We start from the raw sequence: 19392 nt of genomic DNA, 5'->3' as shown, positions 1-19392 counted from the left end.
AAATCACCACCGCTACTACCAACTACAACAATGATACGAGAAAATAACAAGGGAAGAGAATACGATACCACCAGCCAAGAAACAAGTCCCACCCAGAAGCCCGTGTCCTTACGGGTAACTCCCAGTTACCCCCCACCCCGGGCATTACGTGCTGTGGTATGGAATACCTCCTTGGCTAGCCTGGGTCAGGCGCCCCATCTCTGCTTCCTCACAGCTTCCCCTCCTCCCTGGCAGAGCATGAGCCTCACAAAGTCCTTGGTCAGGGTAAACATCACTTAGCAACAACCAAAACCATCAGTTTCACCAACATTGTTCCCAGGCTGGAAGTCAAAACACAGCACTGCACCAGCTACCACAAAGGAGAAACATGACTGCTACTGCTGAACCCAGGATATGACTCAAGAAAGAACAGAGCCCTTGATAAAATTAAAAGTGGGTCCCTGGCAACAAGAAGTTGAGTTCCTAGTGGACTCAGGAGCAGAAAGATCAACTGTTCAAAAATTGCCCTGAGGATGTAAGATATCCCCGGAGATGGTACAGGTTATTGGAAACAAAGGAAAACCAGGAATAAAAATTGATTATTGAGAATCAGAAAATTGGTGGGCTCATAAGTGCCTTTAAGGGCGGCTACCTATATCCAAAATGGGAGATGATTGGAACAAGGGGAACATATACCCGAGAGCCCTAAACTCTGCCCTCAAGGATATTAGGATTCAACTATGGCTGAGCCCCTGAAGACTAAGACTGCTGCCGCCAAGAAGAAAAATGACCTCGCTGTTCCAGGCAACGGAGTAGGTGATGGAGGCAGAGACGTACTAAGGTGGGGAGCCATAGTTACCAAAAGTTTAGGGTGGAAAGAGGTGATGGGCCAGGTGGGTAGTAAGACCCCTACCAAATTTCAAGGGAAGAATTGGAAATCTGGATTTATGAGAGGAGGTAACCCACCAATTTTCTGGATCATCTAATGGATATGGGGATGGACATTAATCCCGGTAAAAGGATATGTCCATCAACCTTTCAAGTGGACCTTGTACAGATGGGAAGATCAACAAGTAGTCCAAAGTATAACCACATCAGGAGGGCCCACATTTACTGCTAGCCTCTGTCAACTAGTACCTAGAAGCCCATGTTTAGATCATGTGGGATTTTACTTCTGCCCAAGTTCGAATCCAGGAAGAGGATATTGTAATCACCCCGGGGAATATTATTGTGCCTACTGAGGATGCGAAACAACAGCCTCAGATTTCGTCTCTGGAAATCCGGACAAGTTTTTAAGGGTACAATGGGGGCCTTATAAGGAACCAGGAGCAGATAGTGGGGGCCTCATTTTAATAAAGAAGGAACCAATCCCACAAGATCCTAAACCCGTAGGACCTAAGAGCGTAGTAGCAGAAAAACCATCAGAGGAAATTCCTAAAATAGACAAAGTGGGGGTTAAAAATGACACAATCATTTCCAACAACTCAATGATTCTCCTATTAAATGACACTCAAAATCCTAAGGACAGTAATGGAGACAACTTTCTTTGGAAATTAATGAAAGCTAGTTACCAGTTGTTAAATGCCACCAATCCCAACCTAACCGAACATTGTAAGCGGCGAGGAGAAGCAGACAGGCCAACCCAATATGGGTGATAAGCAAACTTCTACTTTATTTGTGACGCAGTTCACATATATAGGAGTGGTATTCAGCCACTCCTCCTAGGCACAACAGTATTGGTTAGCCCCACACAGCTTCCTCCACATTCTCCTCCCATGTCCGGTTTCCAGTTACCTGTGGGGGCCACCCCCTGCCTTGCTCGCACAGGCCTCCAGGGCTCTATGGCCCTGCTCTTAGAGTCATTCTGCAAGAGAACATTGCTGGCTATTTTATGGGATAAAGCCTCCTTTTTATGAAGCAGTGGGAGTTACTACAAAGGCTAGGCGTGTAAATGGTTCTAACCCAGAAGAATGTACATGGGGAAAGGAAAATCAAGGGATAACATTGACTCAGGTCACTGGGAAGGGCAGATGTATAGGAAAAATTCCAAAACGTCAAAAACATCTATGTGAAGTTAATACAATTGCTGCTAAACAGAAAAAAAAACAGCTAAGTGGTTATTACCAGCCAAAAATGCCAAGTGGGTTTGCTCAAACCATAGGTGTAACACCTTGCCTGTCGCTAGAATTGTTTAATGATTCCTCAGATTTTTGTATCCAAGTAATGATAATACCAAGAATTCTTTACCATCCTGAAAATTTTATGTATGACCACCAGACTGCCCAAGACCATCACCTGTTTAAAGGAGAACCTTTCACTGCATTAACGATTGCCACTTTGATGATCTTGGGAGGTACAGGAGTAGGTACAGGAATAGCCTCATTAGTAAAACAAAGTAAAGAATTTCACACCTTAAGAATGGCTGTAGATGAGGACTTAGTCAGAATCCAACTATCTATAAGTGCCCTAGAAAAATCTGTAGGGTCGTTATCTGAAGTAGTGTTACAAAATCAAAGAGGATTAGACCTAATGTTCCTACAACAAGGAGGGCTTTGCACCGCACTTAAGGAAGAATGTTGTGTGTATGCTGATCATACTGGAATTGTAAGAGATACCATGACCAAGCTTTGAGAAGGACTAGAAAAAAGAAAAAGGGAGTGAGAAGCCCAACAAAGTTGGTATGAGTCATGGTTTAATTACTCTCCATGGTTGACTACATTACTGTCTACCATTGCAGGGCCCTTAATATTGGTAATTCTGGGACTAACTTTTGGCCCCTGTGTGTTTAACAAAGTGATTGCAATTGTAAAAAGCAGGCTAGAGGCCACCCACTTGATGCTCATTAGGGCTCAATACCAGCCACTAGATAAGGAATCTGCAGTAGAAGACGCCTTAATTTTAAGCCACGCGGCACTCCAAAGATTTGATGAACAAAATGGTAAACAGAAAAAGGGGGGATTGTAATGAGTAAATTCCTGTTTGTTAATCAAATCTTGCTTTCTTAGGAGTTACTTGCTTGCTTAATAGTTACTGGAAAATTACGGTGCTTTGAAATGTTGCTTATAGACCGCGGGTATCTGTTAAAGTAAAGGATGCATGGGGAAGGCGATAAGGAGCCTTCCTCCCCACACCCACCGGGAGACAGAATGAAACCCCGAAGGAGATAAGGAGCCTTCCTCACCACACCCACCAGGAGACAGAATGAGACCCCTTATCTAACACCCACCAGGAGACAGAATGAGACCCCTTATCTACAGATCACACAGATGCAGAGGACGCCAGGAGGTGACACGTATATCGGATGAAGAAGAGTATAAAACCAGTGACTTTGGGGAAGTGGGGTGCGTGCCGTTGGCGGAGCAGAGACTCCCCGGCCGCCCAGCGCTGTTTTGCTTGCTGTCGCTTGCTCAATAAACCGATTTGATTCATTGGTCTGGCTCTCGTCAATTTATTTGAGCCACATTTATAACACTACCTGGGGAATATCAGCCTTTTCCTGTTTGGTTGTTATAGTGTTATATTGCTGGTTTATTTGTTTGTTTGCTTGTTTGTTTCTTTTGCGTACCCCCGAGATAGGGATGATGGGAGACTCCTTATTCTTCTCTTGATGTATTTCACACCCATCAAGAGAGAACAGAGAACATACCACCATATTCGCTCCCGACTACCTCGTTCTCCGCGAGCCGCCACGCCACGCCACGCCACGCCACGCCACGCCACGCCACGCCACGCCACGCCACGCCACGCCACGCCACGCCACGCCACGCCACGCCACGCCACGCCACGCCACGCCACGCCACGCCACGCCACCTCTTTTTCTCTGCCGTTAGCAAGTTAGCTCCCTCCCTTCTTTTTTTCTTTGCTCCGCCCATGCAATGACGCACCTTCACTGGCTCTTGGGGGCGGGGTAGTGGGTGGAGTTATATCTTTGTAGGAGTCGCTTCCCCTCGCGGTTGCAGCAGTGTAAATTAGTAGTCTTGGGGTTTTAGTAGTGTTACTTTAGGCGCCTTGAGGGTTATTGTTAAGAAGTCGACTCTGCTGGAGAAATCTTATTCTTGTCTCAGTTCTGCTCCCTGAAGGCAAAAGTGTAGTGAAGGGGTAGTTGTTGTTGTCTACCTGGCGGTCAGCGCGCGGGAGGTAGGAAAGGCGAGGCTCGCCATGATGGCGGCTGATGCCGGCGCTGAGGAGGGCGGCTCGTTTACTTCCGCCGGGATGGTGGGATCCGTTGACAAAGCTGCGTCGGAACACTATGCCACTTTATGCCGAGGCAAGGAGCTGGGGTCTCAGGGACCCTTTCTGGTGGACTCTGGCGGGGGCAGCCTGGGCGCTGGTGGTCCGGCTTTGTGCTCGGCGTTGGGGTTCCTGGCGGTAGGTTCGGGACCTGCCACTCTCGTGTCCGGAGGCGGTAGCGCCGTGACAGCAATTGACCAGGGCCAGGAGCTGGAGGCGTCCGGAAGGGTCTTGCCCCCACCTGAACCCGGTACTGTCGCCTTTTCCTTGCTACCACCACAGCTACTTTGCTTGGCGGGGGCGCTGGGGACCGTGGATGAAGGCGACTCGTTGGATGGGCCGGAGTATGAAGAGGAGGAAGTGGCCATCCCGCTCAACGCTCCCCCCACGAACCAGTGAGTAGCAGCGCTTCTGAACCCCACCGGGTACCTGTCTGTTTCTGGGTGCTTCCCCTTGGGGAGGGTGGGCCTTTCCACCTTTTCTCAGTGGAAAGTATGTGTCTGATATCTGTGGAAGTATAGAGGTTTTTAATTGGGTTATTTCTGGGGAGAAGAGGCAGTTGAAAAAAGAAGCTGTGAGCCTTCAATAAGGCTTTTATTATCCTTCCCTTAGGTTAATCGTAATTCTTATAGTGCTAGTTATATACAGAATCTTGCACTTGAGGCAGAGCAGTTCTGTGTTTATATTTTCTGAAATAAACCCCCAAAACAAACCCCAAGCAGAAAATGGTACCTAGGGTTCATGTAACTAGTTGAGTGCTCTAAGCACAGCCTTTGGATTCACAATGAGCTAACTCTAGGAAGTGTGTACATTAACAAAGAAAGGTTGCAGACTTGTGTCATCGTTTTGGCTGGGATAGAGTTAACTTTCTTCCTAGTAGTGTTGCCGAAATTGGGGAAATAAACTCTCCAACCAAAATGACAGGTTAGAAGCCTAAATTACTTTATTGCAGTACTGGGTGTATGGGGATCACTCTGCCTATCACGGACACAGAGAAGAGACAGTTTACGTTTTATATACCTTTTGTTATATGAGTATTCATTGTAATTCTGTAAAATGCTCACCAAATTCTTGTTGATCATTGCATAAGGTAACTTTGGTAGATAAGGCTGAGGCACAGGCACTGAATTTTGAGGAGGGGTCTCTGGGGGTCATGGTCATTTAGGGAGAGATACCCCCACTCATTTTACCCTTTTATGGAAATTCATTAGTTAAGGACATTGGAATGCTTGTTTAGCCTTGCAGTTAACTACATGTTCATGTTTGGGCAGATTAAAGACCCTGAGAGGCTCCTGAAGTTTTGTTTTGCAGCCATTTACCTATTTCTCAGGCCTTATTAACAGGAGGAAGGCCTACACTGATTTGCGAGAAGATGTGGTTCTCTTGTTGCGTGCCTTCCTTATCTTGAGAATCCTTTTAGCCTTGTCCATGGCTAAGTCTCTATATACAATGAATACTAGTTTAATTTGGTATCACTTCCCTTTTTTCGAAGTATTTAGTTATTTCCCTGATTACTTCCACTACTGTTTTTTCTAGTCCCCTCTCCACTGGTAACTCAGCTGTTTGCTTCCACCCCCTGGCAGGAAGGGGAGGAGAATCAAAAGAATGTAAACCCATGGGGTTGAAAGAAGAACAGTTTAATAGAATCATAGAATAGTTAAGGTTGGAAAGGACCTTAAGATCATCTATTTCCACCCCCCCTATCATGGGCAGGGACACCTCACACTAACCCATGTCACCCAAGGTTCTGTCCAACCTGGCCTTGAACACCGCCAGGGATGGAGCATTCACAACTTCCCTGGGCAACCCATTCCAGTGCCTCACCACCCTTACAGTAAAGAACTTCTTCCTTATATCCAATCTAAACTTCCCCTGTTTAAGTTTTAATCCGTTACCCCTTGTTCTATCACTACAGTCCCTAATTAAGAGTCCCTCCCTAGCATTCTTATAGGCCCCCTTCAGATACTTGAAGACTGCTGTGAGGTCTCCATACAGCCTTCTCTTCTCCAGGCAGAACAGCCCCAACTTTCTTAGCCTGTCTTCATATGGGAAGTGCTCCAGTCCCCTGATCATCCTTGTGGCCCTCCTCTGGACTTGTTCCAACAGTTCCATGTCCTTTTTATGTTGAGGACACCAGAACTGTACACAGTACTCCAAGTGAGGTCTCCTGAGAGCTGAGTAGAAGGGCAGGATCACCTCCTTCGACCTGCTGGTCACACTCCTTTTGACGCAGGCCAGGGTACAGTTGGCTTTCTGGGCTGTGAGCGCACACTGCCGCTTCATGTTCATTTCCTCATCAACCAACACCCCCAAGTCCTTCTCCCCAGGGCTGCTCTGAATCTCTTCTCTGCCCAACCTGTAGCTGTGCCTGGGATTGCTCTGACTGAGGTATAGGACCTTGTACTTGTCATGGTTAAACTTCATAAGGTTGGCATCATCCCACCTGATAAGCATGTCGAGGTCCCTCTGGATGGCATTCCTTCCCTCTAGCGTATCAGCCAAACCTCACAGCTTGGCGTCATCGGCAAACTTGCTGAGGGCGCATTCAATCCCACTGTCCATGTCACCGACAAAGATGTTGAACAAGACCGGTCCCAACACCAATCCCTGAGGGACACCACTTGTTACTAGTCTCCAGCTGGACTTTGAGCCATTGACCGCAACTCCTTGCATGCAGCCATCCAGCCAGTTCTTTATCCACCGTGTGGTCCACCGATCAAATTGTTGTCTCTCCAATTTAGAGACAAGGATGTAGTGTGGGACAGTGTTGAACGCTTTGCACACGTCCATGTAGATGACATCAACTGCTCTACCCCTGTCCATCAGTTCTGTAGCCCCATCCTAGAAGGCCACCAAATTGGTCAGGCAGGATATCCCCTTAGTGAAGCCATGCTGGCTGTCACCAAGCACCGCATTGTTTTTCGTGTGCCTTTACCATGCTTTCCAGGAGAATCTGCTCCAAGATTTTGCCAGGCACAGAGGTGAGACTGACTGTTCTGTAATTCTCCGGATCATCCATTTTCCCCTTCTTGAAAATTGTGGTTATGTTTCCCTTTTTCCGGTCATTGGGAACTTCACCTGACTGCCTTGATTTTTCAAATATGATGGACAGTGGCTTAGCAACTTCATTCTCCAGCTCCTTCAGGTCCCGTGGATGGCTTTCATCTGGTCCTGTGGACTTGTGCACGTTCAGGCTCTTAAGATGGTCTTGAAGCAGATCCTCTCCTGCAGTGGGCCTATAATATAATAAGTAAAGTACGATGTACTGCTACTAGTAATGAAGGTAAGGGAAATAACAAGGGGAGAGAATATAAAGTTAAAAGAGAAAGGGGGGGGGGGGAAAGCCAAACAAACAAACCAACAATAAACTCGAGTGATGAACAGTAAAATTCCTCACAAGCTGATACCCAGGCTGACCTGAGCAATGACCCATCCCTTCTGGGTAACTCCCTCCTACTTTATATATTGAGCATGATGTCCTGTGGTATGTAATATCCGTTTGGTTAGTTTGGGTCAGGTGTCCTGTCTCTTCTCCCTCTGGGCTTCTTCTGCCCATCCTCACTGGCAGAGCATAAGGCTGAAAAGTTCTTGACTAGGATAAGCACTATTGAGCGGCAGCTAAACCACTGGTGTGTTATCATCACTGTTCTCAGACTAAAGCCAAAACTCAGCACTGCAGAGCTACCAGTAAGTAGAAAAGTAGCTGTTCCAGCTGAAACCAGGGCAACACCCTGTACAAACACTGAATATTAATATTGTTATTACACCTTTTATTAAGGTGGACAAGCATTCCTGTAGGGACCGCCCCACTAAAGAATTGCAAAATTTTGTTTAGCCAATTAGTTTTGGCAGCCTGTAATAGCTCTGTGTCAGGGTTTAATTGTGGAAAACCCCAGTGTTGGACCCTGTTTCTGTTTGTGACCCCAGGAGTGAAATTAAGACACAAATGAGGTCAAGTACCGTAATCAGTTAGTAAGTTTATTACGAAAAGACAGTTATCATAAAAAATGGAAGTTATTTTAATAAAGGGGATAGCAATAGGATGTCATTGGTGGTGGGAGTCCTTCAGGGTTCATAGTCGGTATCAGAGCAGAGTGCCCCCCAGGAATCTGTAGTTGTCATCAGAGGGGGATGTCGTTGGTGGTGTGAGTCCTTCAGGGTTCTGATTCGGAGAAAACTCCAGGAACAAACTTGCCAACAAAGTTTTCAAGCTGACAAGCAGGTATTCTTTATTGCGGTGCCAGGAGACACTGGGGGTAGCTCCTCCTAACATGGGTCTCCCCATTGCCACACAAGCCATCCTTTTATAGCCACTGGGCATACATACATATTCATGAGGCTATGTATGGATTACATAATTTTCCAGAAAGTTCCCCACATGCGTACAGAATTGTGGTGGTGGTCTCTGAGGGTCGTTTACTTCTTCCAACAATCTTCATCACTTCTGGCAGCTTTTGAAGCATGTACAGTAGATGCTCATACCAGTTTAATTGGTTTGTTAGCACCAGAGACATAATAATCCTCCTATGCTCCTACTTATCAGTTAGTTTAACTGTAGCCCATCCTGGACACCTGCAATTCCCAGATACTCCTTATCCCTGTGTCCTGTTCTTCTAGACTGTTTTTCTTAAACTATGTCTACTATAGCGTTTTATCTTGTGGGAATTCTCAGTATGTTCTCTAGCTGTACTCTGTTTTTTTTCTCTATGTAACATGCACTTCAGTAATTTTCCATTGCTGCTGTTACAAAGCCATCAAACTTAACATTACTTAAAACTAATTCTAGAAGTTTCTATATTCCATTTTGTGATTTTGTGCCCCCTTGTTTCAGTTCATAGTCACTATCAGAGCTGAGTGCCCCCCAGGAGTCTGTAGCTGTCATCAGAGGTGGATGTCCTGGTGGAGGTGTCCTTTTGGAATTGTCCCCTTGAAGGTACTCCTTGGAGTGTGTCTCATGGTGATGCCTCATGGAGGGTGTCCCTTAGGATCCATAGTAGTCATTGGTGGAGAGTGTCCTTCTGGAGCCATCCTCATGGCAATCGCTCCCTTGTTGATGTGTCTCTTGGTGATTACCTTTTCCCCCTTTTATAATGAACTGGGGGGAGTATCTCTCTTCTTCATGTCATGTATTACACGTTCCTGTGGACCAGTTTCCCGGGTCTTGCAGGCAGCTCTTCAACTGCATGTGTCTGCACACACAGGTGTCTGGAGCAATTCTTGGGATAATGGGTAGCAATTCCTCACACCACTCCTCCGGGTAATGGGCAGAAGAGTCTTAGCTTTTCCCGCTCATCCCTCAGGCAGTGGATGGTGGAGTCCCAGTTCAGCTACTCACACCCTTCTCCCAGCAATGGATGGAGGAGTCTTAACTCCTCCCACCCATCTCTGAGACAAAAGAGGTGGAATTCCACCTCAGCTTCTCAGACCAGTCTTTGAGACAGTGGACAGTGGAGTCTGATTTCAGATCAGTCTCTTACACTCTGCAGTCTTCTGCTGTTTTATACATTTCATCAAGTTGCTTTTGTAAATCTTTGGTAATATTTGGAATGTGTACACAGCAGTGTTCTCTTTCTAATTTTGGGTGTCCACAAACTCCTTGTTCCTTTGCTAGTAGCAAATCTAATGCTAATTGATTCTGCAGGGTCATTTTTGCTTTTTCTTGTACTTGTTGGTTAATAATTTAAGATCCTTTTCTGGTAGCCTTAGATAACGTTTCTACTTGCCAAGTTTTCTATCAAAATCCTATTTTCCAGAGCCATAAGACCAGGTAATAAAAAGCTTTGTAGGCCTCATCTGAATTCTACTGCATAAGAGGGCCCTGCCCATTTGTCATCTTGGAGATCCACATCCCTTTTCACCTTTCCCCAGTATTTAGCTCTAATAGGACTCTTCTTCCATACAGGGTATAAAGTAGACCTAGGGTTACTTGTCTACTTAATGTGTCCAAATGAAGTCTAATATTCTGCTTTCCAGCTTCCATTTTTCTTGAAGCTGCTACCATCCACAAACAGCTCACAGTTCACATCCTTCAGAGATGTAGCTTGTATTCCTGTCATATCAATCTGCACATGCTCAACAGTCTATTAACAATTTTGAGTCAGCCTTCTTCCTTCTGGATCAGTTGTCAGAAACACTGCTGTTTTCAAAAGCTTAGTTGCTTTCAATTTTATGTCCTCTTGTTCCAAAAGCATGGCCTGATACTTTAACAGCCTGTTTGGGGAAAGTCAATGACTGCTTTTCTGTTCCAGGATGCTTGTTATCATGCGAGGTACAAAAACAGTCAATTTTTTTGTCCCAAAGTATTCAATAAAATTTTCAGTTGAAGGCTCTAGTCCTTTTCTTGCTTCCAGTTCTATAGGGTGTTGTTTCTGTCTTACCAGACAGATGAATAGTTACTGGTTCTGCATTTAGTGATCATCCTGGTGCTTCAGTAGCCCATACTAGTGAGGTGACTGCGTTCTTCACTTCCTCTGGCTCAGTGCCTGGTTTCTGTAATGGAAAAACTTGGGCTTCCATGGCGTTTTCATCAGGAATATGTATCTGATTTTTTTTTCTTCTTTAAATGTAATTTATGCATGTAATTTACTCAGTATATCCCTACCCAATAATGGCATGGGGCACTTGGGCATGTAAAGAAATTGATGGGTCGACATCTCTTTACCAATTTTGAAAGAAAGCCCAGTTTTCTTTTTGCCCTGTGGTGCCAATGACTGAAGCTGTTTGTGTGCTTAATTGCCCTTTAAAAGTATTTATAAAGGAATAGGTAGGTTCTGTATCTACAAGGAATTTTACTTTATCATTCCACAACCTAAATGTAACCAGGGGCTCTGCTGGAGAAGGTTTCAAATCTTCCCTGGTCCTCCTCAGTCTTAATAATTTTTACTGCCTGTCCTGGCATTCCACTAAATCCTCATTATTTTAACTCTAAGGGCATTCTGTCTTCTAGTGCCTGTTCTGTTTACAAATTGCACTCTGATAATTCCCAAAGAGAACCCATGGAGTCCTGGGTTCAGCAGTAGCAGTCATTTTTCTCCTTCTTCGTAGCTGGTGCAGTTCTGTGTGTTTGACTTTCAGCCTGGGAACAGAGCTGATAACACTAATGTTTTTAGTTGTTGCTAAGTAATGTTTACTCTAACCAAGGACTCTCCGAGTCCCCTGCTCTGCTAGGGAGGACAGGAAGCTGGGAGGAAGCAGAGACAGGACACCTGACCCAAACAAGCCAAAGAGGTATTCCATACCATAGCACGTTATGCCCAGTATATAAACTGGGGGCAGTTAGCCGGAAGGGCTAGGTCACTGCTTGGTTCAGGCTGTTTATCGGTTGGCGGGAGGTGAGCGGTTGTATTCTCTTCCCTTGTTATTTCCCTTATTATTATTATTATTGGTGGTAGCAGTAGTGGTTTATGTGTTATACCTTAGTTACTGGACTGTTCTTATTTCAACCCGTGGGAGTTAGATTCTTTTGATTCGCCTCCCCATTCCTCTGGGAGCAGGGGGAGGAAGGTGGGGGGGGAGTGAGCTAGTGGCTGCTTGGTTCTGGGTTGCTGGCTGGGCTTAAACCAAGGCAGTTCTTTCTGGCACCCAATGTGTGGCATGAAGGGTTGAGATAATGACACTTCTGACTAGAGCATGTCTAACCATATTTGTGATAAACTTTTGTTGTTTCAGATTAATAGTCACTCCTCACAACGCTGATTTATTGGCTCTCAAAGTTGTTGCTCTTGATCTCAGGGTTTCAGCATGTCGTATCTTACTTACAGCTGGTTTTTACTGTTTTAGTATTTATCGGCTGGGGTTCTTGGGCTTAAGGTTCTTGTTTCACTGTACTTGATAGTAATGACTTGTAATACAATAGACTCATTGATCATGAAACTGATCTGGCTTGCATTCCCAGTGTGGTCATCATCTCTATACTTTGGGAGGTATATAATAGAAGTGTTTAGCAATTACATGTCTTTTTTCCCCCTCCTCAGGTGGTCAACCTATGAAGGAGATATTCTCTTACATTCCTGCCCCCCCCACCAGACTATTTATAGCATCATTTGAGAGTTCTGAAGGTTTTGAATGACCTTTGGTTACTGTTGAGAACTGCCTGTTGATTGTGATAGGAATTAGCATGTTGATCATACAGAGTGTTTTACCCATGACCGTACCACCCTGAGAATGGCCCGTTTCCTCTGATCTCAAAAGTCATGCAAAGTCGGGTTTGGGTCTTGTCTAGGGTTAGATAACTGTATAGGAGGAGCAAGAGATTTTCCCCAAGGCCGGACAGTCATGAGTGGCAGGGAGTGTGGGAGAGTATGGGCAAGTATCTAGTCCACTGAGTCTTCCAGCGCTTTGGAAGCGTCAGAGATGGAATGCTGTTGTATGGAGTCCCCTACAACGAGTTGCAGAAACTGCTGAAGGGGAGGGTGAATCGAGTAAATTTGCTGAAGTGAAAGCCATCCAGCCATCTATACAAATAGACGGGCTCATGATCAAGGGGTGGACTTTAAAATGGACACTGTTGCCCAGGTTATTCACAAGTGTGAAACATGTGCTGCAAATAGGGAAGCTAAACGGTTAAAGCCTCTTTGGTATGGAGGATGATGGCTGAAGTACAAATATGGGGAGGCCTAGCAGATTGATTAAATCATACTCCCAGCAAAGCACCAAGGTGAGCACCATGTGCTTACCATGGTGGAAGCAGCCACCAGATGGCTGGAAACACACTGTGTCCCACGCCACTGCCAGAAACACTATCCTGGGCCTTGAGAAACAGATTTTGTGGCGACACGGCACCCCAGAGAGAATTGAGTCGGACAATGGGACTCATTTCTGGAACAACCATATAGACGCTTGGGCCACAGAGCGTGGCATTGAGTAGGTATATCGCATCCCCTACCATGCACCAGCCTCTGGGAAAATCAAACGGTACAATGGGCTGTTAAAGACTACACTGAGAGCAATGGGTGGTGGGACTTTGAAACATTGGGATACACATTTACCAACAGCCCCCTGGTTGGTCAACACTAGGGGATCTGCCAACAGGGCTGGCCCACCCCAGTCAGAACTTTTCCATACTGTAGAATGGGACAAAGTTCCTGTGGTGCACATAAAGAATTTGCTGGGGAAGTCTGCTTCAGGTAAAGGCAAACCCACTCATGGGATTGCTTTCACTCAGGGACCTTGATATACTTGGTGGGTGTCGTGGTTTAAACCCAGTCAGGCAATTTGTTCACTCACTCCCAGTGAGTGGTGTCGGGCTGACCACAATCGAGGCCCCCCCACCGGGGCTCTCCCCTTCCCCGCTTCCAGAGGAAGGGGAGGAGGATCAAAAAGGTGCAAGTCCTATGGGTTGAGACAAGAACAGTACAGCAACCAATGTACAACACAAATCACCACCGCTACTACCAACTACAACAGTGATAAGAGAAAATAACAAGGGAAGAGAATACGATACCACTGGCCAAGAAATGAGTCACACCCGGAAGCCTGTGTCCTTTCGGGTAACTCCCAGTTACCACCCACCCCAGGCATGACGTGCTGTGGTATGGAATACCTCCTTGGCTAGCCCGGGTCAGGTGCCCCATCTCTGCTTCCTCACAGCTTCCCCTCCTCCCTGGCAGAGCATGAGCCTCACAAAGTCCTTGGTCAGGGTAAACATCACTTAGCAACAACTGAAAACATCGGTTTCACCAACATTGCTCCCAGGCTGGAAGTCAAAACACAGCATTGCACCAGCTACCACAAAGGAGAAACATGACTGGTACTGCTGCACCCAGGGCATTATCCACCCCTTATTCAACACCTTCATGTCATGCTCAGATCCCACATTTTCAATACACCATCGCTCTCCCACATATATACATCCCTATACATACAGACCAAGAGGAAAAGATAATTTTCTTAGTGCATGGACCAATCCCTATAATGCTGCCGAGTCCATTCGGTCCATGATGTCAGGTTCCATCTGTTGTAACAGTCTTTCAGGGCAGGAAAGGCTGTGTGCAGTATTGGATTGTTGCCTGCTGATGATGGTTGTTCCTTTACTGCTGTCCTGGGTTCAGCAGTAGCAGTCATTTTTTCTCCTTCTTGGTATCACAGTATGTTAGAGATTGGAAGGGACCTCGAAAGATCATCTAGTCCAATCCCCCTGCCGGAGCAGGAACACCTAGATAACGTTACACAGGAATGCGTCCAGGCGGGTTTTGAATGTCTCCAGGGAAGGAGACTCCACAACCTCCCTGGGCAGCCTGTTCCAGTGTTCCGTCACCCTCACTGAGAAGAAGTTTCTTCTCAAGTTTAAGTGGAACCTCTTGTGTTCCAGTTTGTACCCATTGCCCCTTGTCCTATCATTGTTTGCCACTGAGTAGAGCCTGGCTCCGTCCTCGTGACACTCCCCCTTTATATATTTATAGACACTGATAAGGTCACCCCTCAGTCTCCTCTTCTCCAAACTATAGAGACCCAGCTCCCTCAGTCTTTCCTCATAAGGGAGATGCTCCACTCCCTTAATCATCTTAGTTGCCCTGCGCTGGACTCTCTCCAGCAGCTCCCTGTCCTTCTTGAACTGAGGGGCCCAGAACTGGACACAATACTCCAGATGCGGTCTCACCAGGGCAGAGTAGAGGGGAAGGAGGACCTCTCTCGACCTACTAACCACCGCCCTTCTAATACACCCCAGGATGCCATTGGCCTTCTTAGCCACAAGGGCACAGTGTTGGCTCATGGTCATCCTGTCGTCCACTAGGACCCCCAGGTCCCTCTCCCCTACACTGCTCTCTAACAGGTCATTCCCCAACCTATACTGGAACCTGGGGTTGTTCCTGCCCAGATGCAGGACTCTACACTTTCCCTTGTTATATTTCATCAAGTTACTCCCTGCCCAACTCTCCAGCCTATCCAGGTCTCGCTGGATGGCAGCACAGCCTTCTGGCGTATCAGCCACTCCTCCCAGCTTAGTGTCATCAGCAAACTTGCTGATAGTACACTCAATTCCCTCATCTAAATCATTGATGAATATATTAAATAATACCGGTCCCAGTACTGACCCTTGAGGCACTCCACTAGTTACAGGCCTCCAACTAGACTCCGCCCCATAGACTACAACTCTCTGGCTTCTCTCCTTCAGCCAGTTCGCAGTCCACCTCACTACCTGATCATCCAGTCCACACTTCCTCATTTTAGCCGTGAGGATGCTGTGGGAGACTGTGTCAAATGCTTTGCTGAAGTCAAGGTAGACCACATCCACCGCTCTGCCATCATCCATCCACCGTGTTATTTCCTCATAAAAGGCTAAGAGATTGGTCAAACATGATTTCCCCCTGGTGAAGCCATGTTGACTGCCCCTCATAACCTTCTTATCCTTGATATGCCTTAAGATGGTACCAAGGATAAGGTGTTCCATCACTTTCCCAGGGATGGAGGTGAGGCTGACCGGCCTATAGTTACCCGGGTCCTCCTTCTTGCCCTTTTTGAAGACTGGAGTGACATTTGCTTTCCTCCAGTCCTCAGGCACCTCTCCCGTTTCCCAAGACTTGGTAAAGATGATGGAGAGTGGTCTAGCAATGACTTCCGCCAGTTCCCTCAGCACCCGCGGGTGCATCCCATCTGGACCCATGGATTTATGGATGTCCAGATTGCTCAACTGGTCTCTAACCCATTCCTCATCGACTAAGGCAAACTGCTCCGTCGACCTGACTTTATCTAAGGTCTCAGGGGTACAGGGCTCTTCAGGACTGCCCGCAGCAGAGTAGACAGAGACAAAGAAGGCATTCAGTAACTCTGCCATCTCTTTATCTTCTGTCACCAGGGCACCCATCCCGTTCATCAGTGGGCCTACATTGCCTCTGGTGTTAGTTTTGTCTGCCATGTATTTGAAAAAGCTCTTTTTGCTGTCCTTGACCCTTCTTGTCAGGTTTAATTCTAAGGATGCCTTAGTCCTCCTAGCTGCCTTCCTACATCCTCTAGCAGCAGCCTTATATTCCTCCCAAGTGGCCAGCCCCTCCTTCCATGACCTGTAAACTCTCCTCTTCCACTTGAGCATACCCAGCAATTCCCTATTTAGCCACGCAGGTCTCTTGGCCCTCTTCCTTGACTTCCTACGTGTCGGGATGCTCCGATCTTGAGCACGGAAAAAGTAGTCCTTGAATGTCAACCAACTATCTTGGGCCCCTTTACCTTCAAGCAGCCCTGCCCATGGGATTTCCCCTAGCAATTGCTTGAAAAGGCCAAAGTTTGCCCTGCTAAAGTCCAGGGTTGCAATTCTACTTGCTATTCTACTAGTCCTGCCACACAAGATCCTGAACTCCACCATCTCGTGGTCGCTGCAACCAAGGCAGCCCTCAACCCTTACTGCTTCAACCAGATCCTCCTTGTTAGTGAGGATGAGATCCAGCAGCGCTCCTCTCCTGGTCGGCTCATCCACCATTTGCAGGAGGAAGTTATCATCCATACACTGGAGGAACCTCCTGGACTGCGGCTGGGTTGCCGAGTGGTCCTTCCAGCAAACATCAGGGAAGTTAAAATCCCCCACGACGACCACGGCCTGTGACTGTGAGGCCGCTCTCAGCTGCCTGTAGAAGGCCTCGTCAACTTCCTCACCCTGATCCGGTGGTCTGTAACAGACACCTACAACAGTATCCCCCCTGGTAGCTGGTGCAGTGCAGTGTTTTGACTTTCAGCCTGGGAACAGAGCTGATAACAAGGGTGTTTTGGTTTGGCCAAGGACTTTGTGAGCCTCATGCTCTGCCAGGGAGGAGGGGAAGCCAGGAGGAAGCAGAGACAGGACACCTGACCCAAACTGACCAAAGAGGTATTCCATACCACAGCACGTCATGCCCAGGAGGTAACTGGGAGTTAGCTGGAAGGGCTGGGGGACTGCAGGGTTGGAGGAGGTATCGGTCGGAGCTTGGTCGGGCTTGGGGGCCGAGTTATCGGTCAGCTGGTGCTGAGGTGTTGTATTCTCTTCCCTTGTTATTTCCTTTATCATTATTATCATTGATGGTAGCAGTAGTGATTTGTGTTATACCTTAGTTACTAAACTGTTCTTATCTCAACCCGTGGGAGTTGCATTCTTTTCGATTCTCCTCTCCGTCCCTCCGAGAGCAGGGGGAGGGCAAGAAAGGGGGGGAAGTGAGCGAACGAGTTACCTGACTGGGTTTAAACCACGACAACTGCAGAACTCATCTGGTTCTATCAAAGTTCATTCTCTGTTGGGATGATGGTTGGAGGGAAGTCAGGGCCAGTCGCTGGTGACCTGAAAACATCTAGTTGATGGGCTATAAAAGTATTACACAGCAGGCAACAGCATACAATTGAGTTCATTGGCTGTTTTCCCCTAAAATCAAATCCCCTTGAGGGTATACATTGGACTTCCCCATCTTCCCGCATTGCCCACCAAGTATATCCAGGTCCCTGAGCAAAAGCAATCCCACGAGTGGGTTTGCCTTTACCTGAAGCAGGAATAACCCAGACTGTCTTCCGCAGCAAATTCTTCATGTGCACCACGGGACCTTACTCCGTTTTATGGCAAAACCGGCTTTCAGCAGGATTTGGATTATTTTCCTCCCTTTCTCAAAGACTTCTTCCGCTGTATCGCCCCACACAATAATGTCATCAATGTATTGCAGGTGTTCTGGAGCTTGCCCCTGTTCCAGTGCAGTCTGGATCAGTCCATGGCAAATGGTAGGGCTGTGTTTCCACCCCTGGGGCAGTCGGTTCCAAGTGAACTGGACACCCCTCCAAGTAAAAGCAAACTGTGGCCTGCACTCTGCTGCCAAAGGAATTGAGAAAAATGCATTGGCAATATCAGTTGTGGCATACCACTTGGCTGCCTTTGACTCTAGTTCATACTGAAGTTCTAGCATGTCCGGTACGGCAGCACTCAATGGTGGTGTGACTTCATTCAGGCCACGATAGTCTGTTGTTAGTCTCCATTCTCCATTAGACTTTCGCACTGGCCATATGGGGCTATTGAAGGGTGAGCGGGTCCTGCTGATCACCCCCTGACTCCCCAGTCTACGGATTAACTGATGGATGGGAATCAGGGAGTCTCGGTTGGTGCGATATTGCTGCCGGTGCACTGTTGTGGTCACAATTGGCACTTGTTGTTCTTCAACTTTCAGCAACCCCACAGCAGAGGGATCTTCTGAGAGACCAGGCAAGGTGGACAGCTGCTCAATTTCCTCAGTCTCCAAAGCAGCAATACCAAAAGCCCATCAGTACCCTTTTGGGTCTTTGAAGTACCCTCTCTTGAGGTAGTCTATGCCGAGGATGCATGGAGCCTCTGGACCAGTCACAATAGGGTGCTTTTGCCATTCCCTCCCAGTCAGGCTGATTTCAGCCTCCAGCACAGTCAACTCTTGGGATCCTCCTGTTACTCCAGAAATATAGATGGGTTCCACCCCTTGACAGCTTGATGGCATCAGGGTACACAGTGCACCGGTATCTACTAGAGCCTTATACTTCTGTGGGACTGATGTGCCAGGCCATCTGATCCACACAGTCCAGTAAATCCGATTGTCCCCTACCTCCACCTGGCTGGAGGCAGGGCCCCTCTAATGGTCGTCACAGCATTGGACACTTAAGTCGTGGTAAAAGGGATTATTCTTCATTATCACAGGAGCTGGAGTAAAATCAGCTCTTCCACTCCATCTGGGAAACTGCTCACCAGAGACTGAAGCCGTAGCTCTCATGGGACGATCAGTCTTGGCCCTTGCTCCCCTCTTCAGTTCACTCACCCGTTCCTCCAAAGCTGAAGTAGGTTTTCCATCCCACTTTGTCATGTCTTCTCCTTGATCCTGCAGGTAAAACCGTAGGGTACCCCGTGGGGTATACCTCCTGTATCTCCTCTCTTGAACAATAGGACGCCTTTTGTTAATAGCTGAGACGTGTGTTAGTACACTTGAGGAGCTGGATAAATCAGATAGATCGTCCCTCAATTGTTTGAGGTCCTGGGACAGTTTTTTCACAGCTGAGATGATGGAAGGGGTGAGATTGTCTTCGAACTCTCGGAGTTTATGAACCATTTCATCCACTGTTAGTGGTACTATGTCATTCCAGGTTACTGTTGCTAATGAATGGGCATATGATGACGGTGCATTCCTTGTAAGTTTTCGCCACATGGGTCGTGTACATTCAACTTCATCTGGATCTATGGGTGTATCCCCGTTATTCGGCTTGATGTGATAGATCATCTCT

General features: G+C 47.1%; 1 protein-coding gene across 1 annotated transcript in view; it reads left to right on the top strand.

Moving 5' to 3' along the window:
- Positions 1 to 3519: 3519 nt before the first annotated feature.
- LOC130592798 (ras GTPase-activating protein 1-like) overlaps positions 3520 to 19392 on the top strand; it is a 131718-nt gene continuing 115845 nt past the window's right edge. Inside the window, exons 1-2 of the mRNA XM_057397372.1 lie at positions 3520 to 3588; positions 4126 to 4604. Coding sequence (XP_057253355.1) covers positions 4138 to 4604 — 467 coding nt within the window. The 5' untranslated portion in view covers positions 3520 to 3588; positions 4126 to 4137. The remainder of the gene's footprint in view (positions 3589 to 4125; positions 4605 to 19392) is intronic.

This window comes from Pezoporus wallicus, unplaced genomic scaffold (genome assembly GCF_028554395.1).
Source record: "Pezoporus wallicus isolate ANWC-B61680 ecotype Strahan unplaced genomic scaffold, APGP_CSIRO_Pwel_v1 contig_7669, whole genome shotgun sequence".
Classification (NCBI taxonomy): Eukaryota; Metazoa; Chordata; class Aves; order Psittaciformes; family Psittacidae; genus Pezoporus; species Pezoporus wallicus.
The sequence above is the reverse complement of the archived record's forward strand: the minus strand, read 5'-3'. Positions and strand labels throughout refer to the sequence as shown.